We start from the raw sequence: 22,925 nt of genomic DNA, 5'->3' as shown, positions 1-22,925 counted from the left end.
TGCACATCTCGTGGTTGTATGAGTGTGTGTGGCAAAACCACACACACTCATACACAGAATCACCCTCCAAACGGGCTCATCTTAAAAGCCCGTGGGAATCTTTTTCCCGAATTTATTAGGATAGAAATAGAGAAATTGTGTGGTGGCCAGTCTGGTTTTGACCAGCGGCGCGTCACTACAACAGAGAAGCAGCGCTCGTTGGATCCCGTCTCCTATCTCTTAGTCTAATTTTCTAACATACCTAGAATCAAATTAACGTATAGCTCCAACAATCTACATCTTTGATTTCCAATTATCATATTTAGATTTTATTTCGTGTACTTTTTGAGCTTGGGCTCCTTCTGAGCTATTCCACACAAAGAATTAGGTAAATATGCATTAGGTGATGTTACTATACAATTTGTTTACATATTTATTGAATGTCACAGAATATGAATTTAGGCTAATGCAGTTGTTTCTAAGTCAACCAAGGGATCTGTTGGGCGAATAACTCTATTTTCACTGCCTGTTAAGGAAAGAATTGGACACCTTTAACATGTTCATCTTGTCTAACGCAAAACGATTCTATCCAGCTTAGAAAACGCCATTGGACAGTGCATTGTTAAAAGCAACTGGCGAAAAAGAAAAAGAAAAAACAAAAAACACCCAGGAGGACTTTAGATATGGCCTGGGTCATAATCCCCCCCCCCCCTTTTGCTCGGTAGTTGGGAGGTGTGGGTGCAACATAATTCTAGCCGTGTCGTAACTCTTCAAAGCAGTGAAGTTTGCTCATCCGTTACTTATTCTGCCGTCTGGCGTCTCTTCGGAAGCGAAAGAGTTAATCGAAACATGCTATACTGCCTTCACAACGAAGGTTGCTTTATTCGGCGATGGTATTCGGGAAACGGAACATACTGGGTCGACAAACTTGCAAATGAAGACAATGGGGAAGGAAAAGAAAGTGGATGGGAGAGGTAAAATGTTGCTGGGAATCTTAATTTTCTACAAAAGGTAAAATAATATAAATATATACATAAAATTAAACGGGCAAATTTGGAAACATGTGGTGAATGAATCATAAACAGTCGCATGACTAATTCTTGGCATTCGCTTCATCCTTCCCACATACATGACGTCGCCAACCTGGCCAGTAGGAGACCATGTACATTAATCAGCCTACAAACTCAACAATTTTACCCTTAGTCATACACAGAACTGTTGGCATCAGTGATATTAGTCCGAGCCACAACTTACCCCAATGGGCTACTGCAACACACTCACCCTCTTTCTTCCGCTGCATTGGGTATTGTTAGCAACATCAACAAATACAAGCCAAACCACCTCCCAGATGTCTTCGTGCACATTCTGATATCTCTTCATGCCACCGAATCCCATACATGATACATGACACTTCCTTCAGAGCGTCTCGCATTTCTTTTATACTTCCTGGTTAGGGAGAATTTAATTCCTAAGTTGAATGAAGTAGTTTGGCTGTAGCCATACCTTAATTGTTTAATTCTTAGATCGTTTCTGTACTATTTATAGATTTTGTGATAAGAACGAGTTGTTTTCAACTGAAGATAACAAATTTTGGATATCATTCTAGCAAACGTCAGAAGGTTTTCCCTGTCGTGTCTTTTTTCATGATTTTGACTACAAACATTGTCGTCACCGTAGTATCTGCAGGGGATACGGTAAGAGAGGGTAATTTGTCCTCATGGCACCCGTACTTTAAGTAAATCTTGTTTATCATTACTCTTGAAAAGATTGTCTAATTTTCATAATCCCACTGAGTTTATAATTTCCATCTCTACCTTTTCTTCTGCACGTTAATTGCATATTTATTCACGTATCTTGTCAGTCTTTCATTATTATTTTCCAGTACTCGCACTTCAGTTATGGACACCCACCAACGTGCAGTTCATGATAATGTGAACACATCCTTCACCCTTACCACTCAGGTAAATCCACGGATAAAAAAAAAAAAAAAAAAAAAAAAAAAAAAAAAAAAAAAAAATGTATGTATATATATATATATATATATATATATATATATATATATATATATATATATATATATATATATATATATAATTTCTTTTCCATGTTGCGCAGCAATGTGCGGTCGTCTGGATGCATATCTCTTAGTAGAGTACTAAAGTCCATGGTATTTTCCTCTAGATGTCTTTCAGCCTTAACTGGCCATCTTCAGGGGTTAACTGGTCAAATTGTTGACAGAGAATGACACGGTTTGGCTGAATGTTGGTATATATCGGCGGGGAGCGGATAGCTGAAACGTCCGTCCGCCAATCAGCGCACGGGGTGCGCTCTCTGCCTTCTGGCTGGTAACGACGTTTCAGAAGGCAGAGAGCGCAACCCGTGCGTTGATAGGCGGGCGGACGTTTCAGCTATCCACTCCCCGCCGATATATACCAACATTCAGCCAAATCGCGTCATTCTCTGTCAACAATTTGATGACCAGTTAAGGCCGAAAGACGTCTAGAGGAAAATGCCATGGACTTTAGTACTCTACTAAAAGATCTGCATCCAGACGACTGCACATTGCTGCGCAACATAGAAAAAAAATCTATAAACAGAATAATGCTATCGCAGCTGTTGACTTTAACAACGCATATATATATATATACAGTCTATATATATATATATATATATTTATATATATATATATATATATCCATTTTAACTACCACAATGCACTTTAATTCTAAGCCATCAACATCGGGAGACCCGATGGAGGCCGACATACAGAAATTGAAATGACGTACTGACAAGGACTCGACCCCAGCTAGCGCATAACAAGTGCTGTAGTGACGTACCGATTGCGCCATCAATAATATCTCTAGATGGCGTAATCGGTAAGTCACTATAGCACTTGGCATGCGCTAGCCGGGTTCGAGTCCTTGGCAGTACCACATTTCAATTTCTGCATGTCGTCCTCCATCGGATCTTCCGATGTTGATGGCTTAGAATTAAAATTCAATGTGGTTGTTAAAATTTATCTCTAATCACTGGGACCCATTCAGTGTTGTACACACACACACACACACGCACATATATATATATATATATATATATATATTTATATATATATATATACTATATATATTACAGTTGAACAATGTAATCACACATTTGTCAATCACGTGAAAACCACTGTTGGAGTAAAAAAAGGGTATCTACTGAAGAGGATTGCCAGTTGCAATCGAAATATATAGATTCCCCGTCTCCAGTCTCTTTTACTCCAACAGTGGTTTTCACTTTATATATATATATATATGTATATATATATATATATATATATATATATTTATATATATATATACACACACACACACACACACACACACACACACACACACACACACACATATATATATATATATATATATATATATATATATATATATATATATATATATATCATTAAAGTGAATGGGAAGCTTGTTATGACAAAGCTTCTTGTCGTATTTTTCTCTCTTAGAGTAATCTGCCTTCTGTAGGTAGTAACCTTAATATATCTCCGTATGTCATGCTGTAGAATAGCAAACATAATTTGAAAAAGCCAGAACGCGTTTTCACACCTCAGTGGCAGGTAAGAATCTAAGGGCGAGGCTGGTGTGTGTGGATTATATATGGTACAGGCTGTGGGATTTTCTCTGGTCGTCGATGTGGGACGACTAGACAAATGGGGATGGTTCAAGGAGGGAGTCATAAGGTGTGTAAAGATGGTGTGTGGAACAAGGAGAACGGGAGGAAATAGAAGGAAGGGTGGTGAGTGGTGGGATGAGGAAGCAAAGAAGGTTGTGGAAGAGAAGAAGCGAGCTTACATAGGTTGGTTACAAAATAGGACGAGGGAATCATATGAGAGATACAAAGAAAAGAGAAGTAAAGTATAAGATAAAGGAAGCAAAGAGGAGAGCAGATGTGAAATGGGGAAAGAGTATGACAGAAATTTTTTAAAGTAATAAAAAGATGTTTTGGAAGGAAATTAAGAGAGGAAGAGGAGGCGAATCAAGTAGAGAAGAAAAGGTAAAAAGTGCAGATGGAGAGATGATAATGGAAGAGAAGGGAGTAAGAGAAAAGTGGGCAGAGTATTTTAGGGAGTTGCTAAATGCGAAGGAGGATAGGGAGGGAAAGGTGGCAGTGAGAAGTGCTAAGAAAATTACCGTGATGAGTGAGGAAAATGGAGAAGTAAAGAAGGATGAAGTGAAGGCAGTTGTAAAGATGAGAGCAGGTGCGGCACCTGGTCTGGATGGATGTCATGCAGAATGTCTGAAAAAAGGAGGTACAGTGATGATAGACTGGCTGGTGAGGTTATTTAATGTTTGTTTCAATAAGGGTAGAGTGCCGGAGGACTGGAGGAGTGCCAGTATAGTTCTGCTTTACAAGGGAAAAGGGGACAAATGTGAGTGTAGTAGTTTCAGAAGGATTAGCTTGTTAAGTGTAGTAGGGAAGACTTAAATTATGGGAAGGTCTTGATTGAGAGGATTAAGAGAGGAACAGAGTAATTGGTGAGGAACAGTGTGGGTGTAGGACAGGTAGAGGTTGCATAGATCAGATTTTTTGCAGTAAGGCTGATATTTTTTGGGGCTTTTATAGATTTGGAAAAGGCTTATGACAGGGTAGACAGGAAGGCACTGTGGGAGGTATTGCAGATATACGGGATAGGAGGAAAGCTTTTAGGAGCTGTCAAGAGTTTTTATGAGAGTAGTAGAGCATGTGTCAGGATTAGAAATGGAGAGAATGAGCGGTTCGAGGTAAAGGTGGGACTTCATCAGGGATGTGTTATGTCGCCCTGGCTGCTCAATTTATACATGGATAGGGTGATGCTGCGAGAGGTAAATGCAAGGGTGGTGGGTCAGGGATTGGAGATGGTTAAAGAAAATGGAGAAAAGTGGGAGGTAAGCCAGCTGTTGTTTGTGGATGACACTGCGCTTGTAGCAGGATTAGAGGGATTGAGGATGTTAGTGACAAAGTTTGGGAGTGTGAAAGAAGGAAGCTGAAGATAAATGTGGGTAAAAGTAAGGTGATGAGAAGTACAGGGGGAGAAAGTGGCAGCAGACTGGAAGTGAGTATTAAGGGAGAGAGACTGGAAGTGGATAGTTTTAAATACTTGGGTGTGAATGTGGCAGGAAAAGGTGGAGGTAGAATGTAGATTGAGAGAAGCGAGTAAATGCCTTGGTTTAAAAAGTGTAAAGAGAGATAGACATTTAGGAATGGATGCTAAGAGAAGATTGTATGGAGTGATTGTGCCAACAGCACTGTATGGGGCAGAAACCTGAAACATAAGAGAGGAAGAGAGAGGGAGTTTGAACGTATTTGAGATGAGGTGTCTGAGAAGTATGATAGGGGTTACTAGGTTGGATAGAGTGAGAAATGAGGAGGTAAGGAGGAGAATGGGGGTGGAAAGGGAGTTGGGAGATAGGGTTGATGAAAGAGTGAAGTTAATGGAGGGTACTAGTGAATTAAGATTAATAAGGAAATTATGAATAGATAAATTATTAGGCCAGAAACACAAAACATCATCTACAGAGAAGAATAGACCTCTCAAAGTAAAACTAATTTGCAGAGGATAATGGAAGAAATATTAACAAAAGCAGTAAGACTAGCAAAAAGTAATAACTATATAAATTTATGGATAAAAAAGGAACTGAGTGATGAGGAAAAAGAGAAAGAAAAAACACTGAAAGAGGAAGCTAAGGAAAAGAATGAGAAAAGAACGGAGATTGAAAGGAAGGAGTTTTTTGGAGAATGATGGACTTGAGACTGAGGAAATGGTACGTAAGGGAAAAGGAAATGCGGGAGCAAGGAGAAAAGCAGAAAAGAAATAAATTGAAGGTAACACATACCAACATAGACAGATGTTGAATGACTATCTGGAACAAGAAAAACCAGATACAACAGAGATTGTGGAGACAAAATTGAAAGGCTCATTACCACCAAATAGTATAGGCCAAGGATTATATAATTGTTGGATCAAAAACAGAGAAAAAAAGCAGGGTGAAGTCATGTTGCTAAGGCCTAAATGTGACAAAAATCACAGGAGAGAACAATGAGGAGTTGATTATGATAAGAATTGAGGATAGAGATATGAAAAATAGAAAGTATGCAATGATTTATGTCTCACCTAAAACTCACACATGGAATAAAAGTGAACACTCCAAAATGCTGGAAGACACAAAACACTAAATGAAATACTAAAGAAGGAAATCTGGTATTTATGGGTGATTTCAACTCGAAAGAAATATGTTGGGAAGAAAAGACTGAGAAAGGTGGAGAAGATCACTGGGAAAACAATATTACTGGAAATGACCATTGATTACACATTGATGCAATGGGTCAAGGAAAATACCAGATACAGAAATAATGATGAACCCTCAATATTGGATTTGATATTTACATCAGAACCCGAAATTGTGGATAAAATTGAATACAAGACACCAATTGGAAAAAGTGATCACTTACTACTAGAACTAGAATTGAATGAAGAAACAAATATAGAAATAAACAAAACACACCAAAAAGGAAGACTAATGTATAACAAAACAGATTTTAGGAAACTTAGAAAATTCTTTCAAGAAGCAAATTGGGAAAAAATTAATAATGAAGAAACAAAAGTGGAAGAGAAATAGACAATTTGGAAGGAAATCTATAATGAAAGAGTGGACAAGTATGTACCTAGACAAAAACAGGAAAAGGTATACATAAAATCCTGGTACAATAAAAAGTGCAGTGAGGCAAAAGACAGAGATAAAGCCTGGAAAAGATGGAAAAAAGAAAAAAATCTGAGAAATGGAAAATATACACCAAACTAAGAAATGAATTGTAAAAATATGTAAGACAGAAAAAAGAAATTATGAAAAGGACATAATAGACAAATGTAAAGATCAACCCAAATGATTTTATAGATATGTAAATGGCAAACTAAAATTAAACAAGAAATACTGAAATTACGTCCAGGTAATAGAGAATACACAGAAGATATAGAAATGGCAGATATTATGAACAAACATTTCAAATCTGTATTCACCAAAGATGAATTTTTTTTTTTTTTTTACAAAACTGTGATCAAAGAAATGAAGTAAGATTTCCTCTAATGAAGGAATTAAATATTACTCAGAATGAAGTAAGGAATAAAATATTAAAGCTTCACATTAACAAATCACATGGCCCAGAGTTGCAAACTGGATACTAAAGGACATAGATGAACAGGAAAAATATACAAAATAGTTGAACGCTCACTCAAAGAAGGAAAATTACCAGGAGACTGGAAAAATGCCAATATAGTGCCAATATATAAGGGTGGAAATAAGGAAGTCCCAACAAATTATAGACTGGTGTCCCTAACAAGTACAATAGTTAAAATTTGTGAGAAAATCATCAAAGATAGATGGACAAAATATCTGGAGGAGAATAATATACTGAACCTTAGGCAATTTGGATTCAGACAGGGATTTGGGAGATAGGGTTGATGAAAGAATATTAGGATGGTTTGGACACATGGAAAGAATGAGTGAAGAAAGACTAGTAAAAGAGGTATGGAAGGCAGATGTGGAGGGAGTGAACATGAGGGGACGTCCTAGGATGAGGTGGATGGATGGGGTGAAGGGGGCTTTGGGGAAGAGGGGAATGTCTGTTGAGGAAGGAAGGGAGAGGACGGAAGACAGAGGTGAGTGGAGAATGGTTGTATATGGATGATGTTGTGATTGCATGAGGAGGAATGGGCGGGGGGGTGGGGGGTGGGGTAGTATGTGTGAGTAAATTTTGACGCAGCCCGAAGGGATTTCTCCCCGTCCTCGCCTTATATGCAAAGGGGGACGGAGAGGGGGGGCCGCCGATTAAATGAAGCGGCCTTGCTGTGGATGTACTGTGTCTTGCGACACTGCTTCTGACCCAGGGCGGTGGGCAGGGTGCAGGGATGACCCGTCATCCAGGAGGTGCTCAGATGAGAGGAAGGGTGGGAGGGGTGTGGAGTGTATTTAGGGATGAAATGGGTGGGAGTGTTTTTATGCCTTCCCCTTTTTGGCTACCTCCCTTGGAAGGGGGAAGAAGCCTTGGTATATGTATGTATGTATGTATGTACTAACTTGTTTCTTTTCAAGGTTGACAGATATATTGCAAGAAAGGGATGGCTGGGCAGACTTTGCCTTCCTGGACTTGCAAAAGGCATTTGATAAATTACCACAGAAAATTACTATATAAATTGGAAGCAATAAGAGGCATACATGGAAAACTATTGAATTGGATGGAGGATTTCCTACATGGAAGAAAAATGAGAGTAGTCCACAGAGACAAATATTCAGTATAGGAAGAAATGAGTAGTAGTGTCCCACAGGGGTCAGTACAGCTCCAATAATGTTTGATATATATGTGAATGACATGGATGAATGCATTGAATATTGTCACAATTTTTGAAATTGTGACACCCGGCTCGCTGTCTCCCCTTCCCATTTTCTCGTCTGATTTCTCACCGTTTCAGCCCTTCATTCCCTATACTCGGGGGAATTACCAGAGTCCTTAAGACTTCTAGTAGCTACATCCTGTCCTTTCTCCTCCTCTTTATCCTCTTCAACTGTCGTGCCATTTTTGACAATCAATTTCAGTGCCTTAACGAAGGGAGAGACTTCTAATTATCTAGAAACACCCCCCTTTTGATTTGTGTTCTCAGAGCCAAGCTCAACGGTTTTCGCGCCCAAACAAAGCGCCCATACACACCCCCTCCCCCCCCTGCGCGCTGCCACATATTTGTTTTAAGCTAGGCAATTAGAATAATTAGGATTGTGTCTAACCCGCTCGTGAACAGTGTCTACCTCATGGAACAATTGGAACTGTGTCATCTCCCACATGAACATTATTCGTAGTACCCTTCGCAACTAGGGACGGAGACATAGAACTATTGGCATCGTCGGAAGCCGGCTAGCGGGCATCACCTCACATGCCGCGAGACATAGGTCAGTCTATCTATTAAGGTCAATCAGGGAGGTTCGGGCCGCTCACGTCCTGGAGAGCCCAATCGCGCCCTATCCTCCCTCATGTGGTTATTAAGGATTTACATCCTTAAGTGAGCGCTTACGCACTGTGGACTTTCAAGGAGTAATAGCGGGTCAAATCCCCCTCCGAAACTTATCAGGTGGAGTGCTGTGTGTGACATCCCGACCATCATAGTGACTAGAGCCATCCAGCCTCCAGTGAACAAAACATTCGTGTATCAAGGGGTCACGTACGTATCTGTACCCCTTTCCTCGGGACACTGACCTGAAAGGAACTGGATAGCGTACACAAGAAGCCCCCTACGTGTTCAATCCCGCTCCCCCTCCACGAGGCTAATCACAAAGGATGACCCGGGTTCCCGCCGTGATTGACAACGATATCCTTCAATAACAAAAGCATCCTGCCAGAACGAGGAACAGTACCCCATGGAAGTCATCCCCTCACCCAGCAGAGACCCTCTAAGGATAATAGCAAGTAACAAGGAGTATTTACTAGATAGGACCCCTAGATAGGCGTGCAGGGAGATAGGATAGATAGGATGTATGTGTGAATCCAACTGTTAAAACCCTTATTTAATGTCAAGTAGCATATTTCTAGTGTTTAATTATTTAATTCATTAAAACTCACAATAGGAGTTCTGGGTTTCATTAGCCTAGGACGGTTCACTTAATGAGTTGTCCCATCATACCCCTCCCCCCTCTTTGATTTACTCTCACGCTTGCCTTGGAGGGAAGGCGAGTGGTCCCGAGATGTGATACAAATCGCCTGGACTTCGGTTCCCCAACTGCAGCTATCTTCCCCCTCCCTTCATCAATCACAGGTACGTGTTACCCACACCACCTCATCTACCACCTTCTTCCACTGTCCAGGAATTTGTGTCAAATATTACATGAACTTCTTTGCGGAAGATGCGAAGTTATTAAAGAGAATAAACTCCGAAATAGACTGACTCATTACAGAATGATCTGAACAAAGTCTCAGAGTGGGGGAAGAGATGGGAAGTAGAATTCAACATTAAGAAATGCAGTATAATCGAATTTGGAAAAAGCAAGAATAGGATATCAGGACAGTATAAAATTGATGGAAAAGAAGTAAAGAAAGTAAATTCTGAGAGGGACCTAGGCGTAATCATCATCAAAGACATGCTGCCAAATAAAAAACATATACATAAAATAGAGAATAAATAAAGAGAATAAGCTCCAAAATAGACTGTGACTCATTACAGAGTGATCTGAACAAAGTCTCAGAGTGGAGCAAGAAATGGGAAGTAGAATTCAACATTAAGAAATGCAGTATAATTGAATTTGGGAAAAGCAAGAATAGGATATCAGGACAGTATAAAATTGATGGAAAAGAAGAAAAGAAAGTAAATTCTGAAAGGGACCCAGGAGTAATCATCACCAAAGACATGATACCAGATAAACATATAAATAAAATAGTCGGAGAAACATACAATTTGTTGAAATCAATAAAGGTGGCCTTTAAATACCTGGATAAAGAAATTATTTTAAAAATATTACAAACACTGATAAGGCCAAAACTGGAATATGCAGCACTGATATGGTCACCCAGTACAAAAAAGAATATAAGAAAATGAGAAAGAATACAAAGAGCAATGACAAAGATGGCCCCAACACTTTCAAACTTGACATATGAACAAAGACTAGCCGAACTGGAATTACCGGCCCTGAAACAAAGAAGAGAATGAGGGGACCTACTAATCATCTACAGAATTATGAAAGGAAAAGAACGGTTTGATAGAGAGGACTTATTTTACAGGTGTGTAAATGGTAAACTAAAAAACAAGAAATAGAAGGACTGCGCCAAAGGAATTATGAATATAAAGAAGTAGAAATGGCTGAAATTATGAACAAACATTTCAAACCAATATTCACAATTGAAATTTCACAAAACTGTGGGGAAATAGAGAGAAATAACTGTGACACAGAAGGAAATCAGTGACCAAATAAAAAACCTTGATGTCAGAAAATTACATGGTCTGGATGGAATTGCAAATTGGATATTAAAAGAATACATGAGTTGACGGACAAAATGTACATGATAACTAAATACTCACTCAAAGAAGGAAAGGTACCACAGGACTGGAAAAATGCAAATATTGTACCAGTATATAAAGGAAGGAACAAGGAATATCCAACTAACTACAGACTGGTCTCCCTTACGAGCAGAATAGCAAAAATATGTGAAAAAATTATCAAAAGTAGATGGGTTAATTAAATATCTGTAAGAAAAAATATACTGAATCCAAATCAATTTGGATTTAGACAAGAAAGATCATGTACAACAAACTTGATCTGCTTCTACTCGAGACTAATAGAAATAATACAAGGGATGGATGGGCAGACTGTTTTTCTAGATCTACAAAAAGCATTTGATAAAGCACCACACAAGAAACTAATAAGAAAAATAGAATCAATGGGTGGCATCAAAGGAAAATTATTGGAATGGATGGAAGATTTCTTGATTGGGAGGAAAATGAGGGCAGTAATTAGAGACAAATACTCGACCTGGGAAGAAATGATAAGTGGTGTCCTGCAAGGTCCGGTATTGGCTCTAATCATGTTTGCCATATATATAAATGACATGGATGAAGGTATAGAACTTTGCAGATAATGCAAAAATACTAAAGAAAATCCATGTGAACAAGTTGTATAGACACGGTAAAGGAAACATGGACTGGAGGTGAAGCTTTTATTCCTGACGTTTTGTCTATCGACTTTCTCAAAGGAATGAACATACTAGATACATACAGAGTTTATATACACGCCTTACGGCTCAAGGGGGTGTGCGAGCGTATAACGCTGTGTTCTAATTAGCCCGCTGAGACAGCCAATCACGAAGTGCTATATTTGCTGAGGATTTGGCCCAGGTGAAGCTCCCAGCCTTATTGTTGATATTCGGACGAGTGGTGATGTAAGCAGCTTCTATAGATTTTCTGGTCTTCTTATCCATACCTTCGTGTAGAATCTCGGCTCGGTTCCATTGTGAGAGGTGCCCAGATTCGTCAACATGCACCACCATTGCGTTGGTGAGTCTATGGTGACGGAGGTCGGCCTTATGCTCCCTGATTCTAGTGTCAAGCCCCCTCTTAGTCTCTCCATAGTATGCTTTATCGCATGATGAGAAGGTAGGAGACATTATTAGAATGCTCAGGACCACGGAAGTAAAAGCAGCCGTAACATCGGGAACGAAGATCGGTGACATAATAAAAAGCGGGACTAAGATGAGGGGGAGAAAAGACAGCATCGTATATAAGATCCCATGCACATCATGCGATAAAGCATACTATGGAGAGACTAAGAGGGGGCTTGACACTAGAATCAGGGAGCATAAGGCCGACCTCCGTCACCATAGACTCACCAACGCAATGGTGGTGCATGTTGACGAATCTGGGCACCTCCCACAATGGAACCGAGCCGAGATTCTACACGAAGGTATGGATAAGAAGACCAGAAAATCTATAGAAGCTGCTTACATCACCACTCGTCCGAATATCAACAATAAGGCTGGGAGCTTCACCTGGGCCAAATCCTCAGCAAATATAGCACTTCGTGATTGGCTGTCTCAGCGGGCCAATCAGAACACAGCGTTATACGCTCGCACACCCCCTTGAGCCGTAAGGCGTGTATATAAACTCTGTATGTATCTAGTATGCTCATTCCTTTGAGAAAGTCGATAGACGAAACGCACAGGAATAAAAGCTTCACCTCCAGTCCATGTTTCCTTTACCGTGTCTATACATACTAAAGAAAGTACAGAGGAAGATTGTGAATCATTACAGATAGACCATAGATAAAATCTGGAAATGGAGTCAAAAATGGGAAGTGAACATTAATGAGGGTAGTAATTAGAGACAGATACTTGACCTGGGAAGAAATGATAAGTGGTGTCCTGCAGGGTCTGGTATTGGCTCCAATCATGTTTGCCATATATATAAATTACATGGTATAGAACTTTGCAGATAATGCAAAAATACTAAAGAAAGCAAAGAGGAAGATTGTGAATCATTACAGATAGACCTAGATAAAATCTGGAAATGGAGTCAAATTTGGGAAGTGAACATTAACATCAAGAAGTGTAGTATAATGGAGTTTAGAAGTAGTAAAAATAGAATATTGAGAAATTATAAAATTGGTGAAAAAGTAAAAAAAGTAAGCTCAGAAAGAGACCTAGAAGTAATAATCAGCAAAGACATGTCACTGGACAAACATATCAACAAAATAGTCGGAAAAACTTCAACCAAGGTCAATGAAAGTGGCATTTGACTATTTGGATGAGGGGAAATTATTAAGAAAATGTAGGTTACACTGATAAGACCAAAACTGGAGTACACTGCAACACTATGGACACCCAGTACTAAAAAGAATATAAAGAAATTAGAAATACAAAGAGCAACGACAAAGATGGCACCAACGCTCTTCAAATTGACATACAATCAAAGATTGTCCAAATTAAAACTATCAACTCTGGAACAAAGAAGAGAAAGAGAAGATCTACTGACTATTTATAGAATCATGAAAGGAATGGAAATCCTAGAGATTATTTATCAAAGTGGGACAACAGAAAAACAAGAGGACATAAAAAGAAACTCATAAAGGATAATTATAAAATATATATGAAAAGAGCGGTGGATGCCTGGAATAAATTAGATAATGCAACAGTGTGTGCAAACACTATTCAAGAACTTAAGAACAAACTTGATGCTGAAAGATACAAAGACGGGTCACCACAAGCATAGCTCCCTTCCCGTATAATACAACTAGGTAAATACATATCTGAACCAAATAATCACTGCTGACACAATCTCCACCACACTCCTAAAATCCAGCTCACCCCTCCCTTTCAACTTAGTTTCATTTAATGCACATGCACCTTCCCACTCACAAATGTATCGCCAATCTCTTCCCTTTTACTCTCATCCATGCCACAACCAAGCAAACTTAATGGCCCAGTCACTGGGGTTTTGGATAGAGTACTCTCAGATGCTTTAACTTACTAATACTCTTATCTATAAACCATCTATATACCAAGGGCCTCTTCCCCCTTTAAAGGGAAGCCATCCAAAGCATGCACCCAGCTCCACCCATTCCACTTCCATCCACCACCTATTTGTTCCCCTCTCATCTTAGCTCCTTGTGGATAAAGGGTCATCCCTGTTTCCTGCCCATTGTCTGGGTCAGAAGTAACCTGAAATGTCTGCATAAATATACTTTTTCACCAAACTGGCCATTATTTGCAGTTGGACACTCACTCTTTTGAAAGAAAGAAAAAAACATGTGTTTTATTAGAAATTACGTAAAAGGTGACGTCATATTGAACTCGTTTACTGAACTCTAGAAGTTTAATTTCATTAAAGTAATAAATTATGTATATTTAAATTATTGGATAAAATCTGAATAATTAATAATGTTAATGATCAATTGCTACTGATAATTTGTAGTCTATTGAAAAATTTAAATATTTGAAATAAATACCAAAAATTCTGGTCGGTGAAAAGTAAACAATGGTCGCAAAAATTATAGATATTGTGTGTGGCCTGCGGCCGGTTCATTCAAATACTTGTTTTCGTCAAGTCAAGACGCTTAGAATTTGTGTCAACTGAAACTACAGAAAATCAATTTCGGAGGAACATTTACTCCCAACTGTAAAGAGAAACCTCTCTTTAAAGCATAAGATTATACAATTGAAAATAACGGATAAATTTAAAAAGGCGAAAGGGACGTAAGTATAATTCGGCCGAGTTAAAACCGGTCTCTCGAAAATCTGCCTTTTCTATAAATTACATCTAAAATTCAAGAAGGTAAGATTGAACTTTCTCATTTTGAATTAGTTTAACTATAGTAAGAATTATTTGTTTGGATAAGGAAAACAGATCCTTTTCCAATAGTTTAGCTAATATCTAACATAATAATCACCAAAAACTGACATATATTTAACTGTACACAGGAGAGGTGTGTGAACTGGACTTCAGCACTAGTGTCTGTCATACAACATGTACTGAAGGGAAGTGTACATATCAACAAAGAGGATATAGTAAGTTATAATTTCATGAAATACTGCTCAACTCATAAATTAATGCCCTGTAATTTTTTTACACTGACCAAGATATTCAAACAATCAGCTTTTCAAAGTTAAGAGCTCTAGGCTTTGTCCCTGCGAATTGACCATATTGTCTCCTCAGACAGCAGCAGAACCATGTGCTACATTGGGGAGACTGGGGTAAGACGAACCCTTTTTCAGGTTTTTCGACCTGGGGTAAGATGAACCCTTTTTCAGGTTTTTTGACCTGGGGTAAGATGAACCCTTTTTCAGGTTTTTCAACCTGGGGTAAGATGAACCCTTATTCAGGTTTTTCGACCTGGGGCAAGATGAACCCTTTTTCAGGTTTTTTGACCTGGGGTCTTACCTATTAGCATGACCTTGTCTCTGTTGGTGTTAATTAGAGCTTCAGTTATTTATCTTTAACCATAGACAAAATTAATTTTCTACTAATAAGGCTTCCACCTTTTTAGAGCCTTTGAAAAAAGTTTCAAAAGGTTCAACTTACCCCCATCAAGTGGGGTAAGTTTAACCTTACCTTGAGGTAAGTTGAACCACACCATGAAGTAAGTAAACAATGGGATATCTCCATCAAAACAGCTTATATTACAATTGTTTATTTATCACTTGCACTAACAGGTACATGTATTTCCTCATAGAAGTGAAAAATAATAAAATAAAAAGAACTTTTGAAAACAGAGCAAAATTTTTAATGTTTTTCCGTGACTGTATGCAATGCACCATCGACATGGTTAAAGTTGATTAAACTTTTTCAAGTCACATGGAAACACAAACTGGTTGGACTTCCACAGACTACCAGACAAGCTTTTTGGAGCTGGGAGTACCATCACAATATCTTGTTTAGCAAATGATGCTTCATCTTTGTGGTCAATTATGAAGGCTTGTTTGCCTTCAGTGGGCCTATGTCCAAGGATTCTCTTCATGAAAACTCCCTCAATTTCATCACCATCGATTACGTAATTCTTGCGATATATCTCTGCTTCGTTCCTTTCGCACCATTAATGTTCACTACCACAAAATCTCCTTCCATCAGCTCTTCATCTGATATATTGTCATCAGACTCATTTGTAAGTGGATCTATGGTCTCACACACATCAGTTCCACTATCATCATCTGAAGTGGCATTAGATGCTCTGTTTTGACTTCTGTCTATTGGCAAACAAATTCTTCTTGACTTTTTTATTTCTTTTGGTACTCTTGGTACATTTCTTCACCCTCTGCTGCCACTTCATCTCGCCAGGTCATTTTCCATTTGCAGTGGGAACACACACCTACAGGTACTCCTCGTTTAACGACCTACTCAGTTAGCGACGACGCAGAGTTACGACGGGCTTTATGACAGACGTTTAACGTAAATCTCCCGAAGTTACGACGTCGTGTACGATAATTAAGTTGGCTGAGGCAAATTTGTATGATGTTATAATTGAACTTGTAAGGTGGATATTAGCTGTGAGGTAAAGTGTTCTGAAGCTTAGGTCTACATTACTATCCTGCAAGCTGCAAAAACTACCTGGGGTACAGTATATACCGGTAGTGGTAAATCTTTAGTTTCGACCATGGGCGCAATATAGCAATAGAAAATTATTGATTAATTTTGTAAATTATAATGTATCAAAGTAATATGCAATTTTGTAAGCGGAAATAAAAAAAAAAGTGCTAAAACAAATTTCGTAAGTAACAAAGTCATGTCGGACGAATGGTACACCATGTTTGTTATGATAGATGCCGATGTCGAAGAAATAAAAGGATGATGAATTCGTCTAACCTAAACTAAACTAACCTGACCTGTGTTTGATAAATCATTACCTGCAAATTAAATGTCATCCGGCTCATCCTCATTGTCGTCATCGTGAGAGACGTTGGCAGACGACAAGATGGCGTCCCAATCCTATGCTACCGACTTCGTTCATAAGCATATTTTCTTGTAGCATGGTATTTTTTAACTTTCATTTCCGCCCACAAAATTGCATATTACGTTGATACATTTTAATTTACAAAATTAATAATTAATTTTCTATTGCTATATTGCGTCCATGGTCGAAACTAAAAAAATACCCCGGTATTCAATATGGAATGTCAGCATACGCGGATTTGGTCATATACGGTAATTTTAGGAACCTAACCACCGTAAATAAACAGTAAATAAAGCTTTAATGTACTGTATTAAAGGTGGGAAAATACACGAAAATAAAGATACATGCATTGCTGGACATTGTACATACAGTACATGTACGTATATATATACAGGTAAACGTCGACTTACAATGGCATTAGGTTTCGATTGAGCCATCGTAAGACGATTTCATCGTAAGTCGATCCCCAATTTGTGTATCACTCTGTTCCGTGGTCACTGTACCTAGCCTACCTGTATATTAACCACCAGAGATACTGAATATAGCCTATTAAACATGTACAGTAGTTTATTTAATCATTTTTATCCTTTTTACCATATTCAAACACTATAATATGTATTTTCAGTACGGGACTTAAATCTCGCGGGCAGCAGCCAATGCCAGCCGTACGGCGTGACGTAATAATACTCGCATCATAAAATATAGTCACCGCTTATATCGATCGTTCTCTCTTTCACCCGCGAATTTTGAAAACCACAGAGAATGGGATTCAGGGCACATTTGAGAGAATGTAAAAACACAGGGGCGACTACAATAGATATAATCAAGACGCCGATATGGCAGCGTCGCGAATCCACTTGCTCCTCATGACGCCTACGTGTGCGGCACCGTATGGAAGGGGTTAAATATATATCGTCGTCGTCGTCGTCATCGTAAAGTCGAACAATCGTAAGTCGCGGCCATCGTAAGTCGACGTTTACCTGTACAGTACACTTTTGCTGAACGACCAATTTGGTTAACGACGGCGCGCTGGTCCCAATTGTCGTCGTTAAACGAGGAGTGGTTGTACTATGCAACAGTCCGCTATATCCTGTTAGGATGTCTTCATCTGCTTTACCCCTAGATTTTACAATAAAGCGATGCAGTGTGGCATGGGCCGCACAGTTGATGTCGAAGTTTCATGACACTTCTCGTAGTGGAGTGCCATTGCTGAATGCAGCAGAGGCCCTTTTCATCACATCAAGGGGTACAGGGGCCTGTCCCGTTTTCTGGATATACTTTCACAGCATCTGAAATCAAATAGGCAACATGAATATTATCAAATGATAATTCACACGTGGTAGGGTAAGATGAACCCTCTGTTCATCTTACCCCAAATTCAAAGGTTCATCTTACCCCATTGCATATATTTTCAATTGATTATAAATATAGCACTGTAAAACAATTCGATCGGAAATGTGCAAAAAAAAAATGGTCAAATACTAAACTGATCACCAATAATTTTTAACCAAATCAAAATTAATACTTACCAGAGTAATTGCTAAAATCCTCAGTGTAAAATATTTTACTTTTTGAGGGAAGAAACAGGTTTTCTGACACAAAATCTGACAGACACACACAAGAATGTCTTTACGCTGCAAGAGACATGTGATGACTAATGGCTTTGTGTGTGTACCAGTAGAGCTTGATCTGGTTTGTGATTACAAAATGGCAAGGGGGGGTTCATCTTACCCGACGGTTCATCTTACCCCAGTCTCCCCTGGAGATATTTTTCAAATTAAGCTTAATTCATTGGCAAAAATTATTAATTAGTTTTCTACTCCCTCCCTATGTCTTTCAGAACCCAGTGTGATCAGTGATCCCTGTGATCTCTTTCCACTTTGAGAACTTTCCTCACACCATTCTCTTGCAACATCATCATCTTCTAATTGGCATTCTTTCCTTGCAGGATGCCCATGATTATCATAGAAATTCAGAGGGGCCACTAAGAACACAAACACAACTCAGAGAACTGGAAAAGTAGCTAATGTAATACAGGATGGGAGTATCCTCCTCAAAATTCATTTACAGTGCTCACTTCTGATAATCATGAGTTCATGAGCTACTCTGAACAGCTAGTTTTGTTTAGGATTATGTATATCATTATAACATTCTGAGACTTATAGCATGTACATGACCATCTCCAACACAGAAACACAATATAAGACATTTGAAAAAAAAAAAAAAACAGGATTTGAACAACAGAAAGAAAAATGTACAAATTGTTCCTACAGACCACACTAAACTATGTATCCACAGCCTGGTTCCTCACATTTCAGACCACTAAAACAAAAGATGTATAAGTAACATAATTCCAATCCTTTCATGAACTGATCATTGGTTGGTTTGAACCCTCTGGGTGCTAAATGGTACATCATCTTTTCAGACTTGTCTGTGCCCAGGAATATGTGTGTGCATGTCAGTATGTAGGTGTGTATGAAAAGAAAGGACAAGAACACTAAACAGTGAGCACACTATAAATTGATGATTTAAAAATGCATAAACAACATATGTGTTTACCAAATGCTACTGGGATTAGAAAACATGTCTCAAAATTTAAACTTCACATATAAAGAATGACTGTCACATCCACATCCACATAATTGTAACAACTGTGTGTTGATGATATCAAAGCTAAGATCCAAAATACAATTTTCACAGGAGGATGACCCAGGGACCAAACCATTACCTCACAACAACAGTAGTACTCGGGAAGAAGAAGACGACTTATATGCATTCATATATATCATCTTTGTGCTTCTCTTTTTTGCCTCCTCCCTTGTGGTACTCCTGATTCGCTATCTACGTACTGAGAAAGAGACTTTGAAAATACAGAAGTTTTATGACCAGTACATGACAGCTCAACCACCAAGGTACAGTACATTACATTACAAAAGCAGAACATGCCAACAGGAGACCTTTTGGTCCATAACTAGGTTGGATGCGAAAAAAATATAATGATAAATAAAAATTATAATAATATAAATGATAATAAAAGAAATAAATGCATAGGTATAGTTAAATAATAAACCAACAGGTATATAGTAAATAACAATAAATTGACAGATAACTAATAATAAATGAAAATCATGCAAACAGTAATAAACAGACAAATAAATAATATACACTTTTACCTTTATTTCACTCAAGATTCAAGATGTGTGTGGAAATAATGTGAAACCACTGGGCACAGAGTTTTAGCATCCACATAGTGTAGATGCAAGTTAATTTTACACCCAAAGTGACATTATCACTATTGTAATACTTAACTGTTGATATTTTCCCTTCAGGTGGGTATCTTTACAGCTAATGGGGTTGGCAGTGACAGTCATCAACAGAGCATGCATCTGAATTATTTTTGTGCAGGTGCAGGGTTGATTCCTTCATCCATCCTTTGTACAATTAGAGACAGAAATCATCTGTGTTATTTACAGGGATTCAAAGTCACTAAGGTGCTACACAAGGTACTAACAAGTGGCAGCACCACCAACTAGAGGAAGATGGAGAATCTAAAGAAGAAGACAAGTGTCACAAAGATGCTGACCATGGGGGTTCGTTGACAAACACAGAACAAGAAAAAGAACTACAACTAAACAAAGACATCACAAAGCTAATAAACATCAAAATGGAAGGAAACTGAGAAAAACACAAATACAACAGCTGTGAAAATAAATAAACAAATGTCAAGGAATATAAAAAGTATCAAAAGCTTGAAAATGTACCCATCCCCCATCTATGAAAGTTAGATCAACCCAAGAAAAAATATCATCAAAAGATCAATACAATATCATTAACAAACACTTCTTCAAATTCAAACCACAATTTCAGATGCTACATACATACATATACCAATTTTTTCTTTTTCCTTTATAAGGGAGGTTGCCAAAAACCAAAGGCATAAAAACCACTCCCACCCATTCCATCCCTATCATACTCCACTCCCCTCCACCCTCATATCTTGGCACCTCCTGGATGATGGGTCATCCCTGCATCTCTCCCACTGTCCTGGGTCAGAAGCAGTAACAAAGACGGAAGTCAACGACCAAATAAAAAACCTTGATGTCAGAAAATTGCATGGTCCAGATGGAATTGGAAATTGGATATTGAAGGAATGCATAGAGGAATTAACAGATAAAATAAACACTATAATCAAATGCTTCCTCAAAGAAGGTAAAATACCACAAGACTAGAAAAATGCAAACATAGTACCAATATATAAAGGAGGAAAAAAGGAAAATCCAACTAACTACAGACCGGTATCCCTAACAAGCACAGTAGCTAAAATATGTGAAAAAGTGATCAAAAGTAGATGGGTTAAACACCTGGAGGAAAAATCTATACTAAACCCAAACCAATTTGGATTTAGACAAGGAAGATCATGTACTTGTACAACAAACCTAATCTGCTTCTACTCGAGACTAATAGATATAATAGATGAGAAGGATGGATGGACAGACTGTGCTTATCTAGACCTACAAAAGACATTTGACAAAGCACCACATAAGAAATTAATAAGAAAATTAGAATCAATAGGTGGTATCGCAGGTAAATTATTACAATGGATGGAAGATTTCCTGACTGAGAGAAAAATAAGAGTAGTAATTAGAGACAAATACTCGAAATGGGAAGAAATGATAAGTGGTGTTCCACAAGAGTCAGTGCTGGCTATAATCATGTTTGCCATATACATAAATGACATGGATGAAGGAGTTGAATTTTATATGAATTTCTTCGCAGATGATGCAAAAATATATAAGAAAGTACAGAAGAGGACTGTGATTCATTACAATCAGACCTGGACAAAATCTGGAAATGGACTCAAAAGTGGGAAGTGAACTTCAATATCAAGAAGTGTAGCATAATGGAGTTTGGAAAAAGCAAAAACAGAATTTAAAAAAATTACAAAATTGGCGAAGAAGAAATAAAAAAAAAAGTGCACTCAGAAAAGGACCTTGGGGTATTAATCAGCAAAGACATGACACTGGATAAACATATAAACAAAATAGTCGGTGAAACCTACAACCTATTAAAGTCAATGAAAGTGGTATTTGACCATTTGGATGAAGAAATGATTAAAGAATATTAGTTACATTGATTAGACCAAAGCTGGAATATGCAGCGACACTATGGACACCCAGTACTAAAAACAATACAAGGAAACTAGAAAGAATACAGAGAGCAACAACAAAGTTAGCACCAGCTATTTCCAATTTAACATACCTGTACAAACAAAGGTTATCGAAATTGGAACAACCAACACTAGAGCAGAGAAGAGAAGAGGTGATCTACTGACTATATTTAGAATCATGAAAGGAATGGAAATCCTTGACAGGAATGATTTACTAAAAAATGACAATGGAAAAACAAGAGGTCATGAAAAGAATCCCCGTCTGGGGTATTGGCTGCATGTGGTTATGGCAAAGTAGCATGCATGCAGTTGATACTTTAGGGTCTATATGGGGTGCCCCTATGGACCATAGCCACACATCATTTTATCTGATAGAGGACTCTACTCACACAGAAATGATGAAACTTTTATTATACTGCTACTGTCCCTCAGTTATGCTGTCCTCCAACCCCTTGTTGCTGTCCTGTACCATTTCTCTGAATATCATTTCCTTGTTTCACCTACCCTGTGGTGGGGGGAAAAGAATACTGCCACCAAGTATTTCCACTTGGATCGTAAGAGGCGAAAAAAAGGGACGGGGATTGGGACCAGGCATCCTTCTCCCTGTAGCCCCACAGGGGACATTCCTAAAAAAAGTAAAGGCATAAGAGGGTCTAGGAGTTTTCCAACCAGCACCCTAAGGTTTGGGTCTTTTAATGTGCATGGATGTGGTACAGATGAGAGTAAAAGGGAAGAGATAGGTGGTAAGTTTGTGAGAAGAAAGATGGATGTGTTGGCCTTGAGTGAAACTAAGTTGAGAGAGAAGGGCGAGTGTGGGTGTGGGAGTGTAATTG

General features: G+C 38.4%; 1 protein-coding gene across 1 annotated transcript in view; it reads left to right on the top strand.

Annotated features, from left to right (window-relative positions):
- Positions 1–22,925, top strand: part of LOC143033813 (uncharacterized) — a 67,365-nt gene that overhangs the window by 33,724 nt on the left and 10,716 nt on the right. Inside the window, exons 2-4 of the mRNA XM_076199316.1 lie at positions 1,862–1,940; positions 14,959–15,045; positions 19,626–19,837. Of these exons, the coding sequence (XP_076055431.1) occupies positions 1,878–1,940; positions 14,959–15,045; positions 19,626–19,837 (362 nt within the window). The 5' untranslated portion in view covers positions 1,862–1,877. The remainder of the gene's footprint in view (positions 1–1,861; positions 1,941–14,958; positions 15,046–19,625; positions 19,838–22,925) is intronic.

The sequence above is a fragment of the Oratosquilla oratoria genome, chromosome 16, assembly GCF_046742065.1.
Source record: "Oratosquilla oratoria isolate Oo_2021 chromosome 16, ASM4674206v1, whole genome shotgun sequence".
Lineage (NCBI taxonomy): Eukaryota > Metazoa > Arthropoda > Malacostraca > Stomatopoda > Squillidae > Oratosquilla > Oratosquilla oratoria.
The sequence above is the reverse complement of the archived record's forward strand: the minus strand, read 5'-3'. Positions and strand labels throughout refer to the sequence as shown.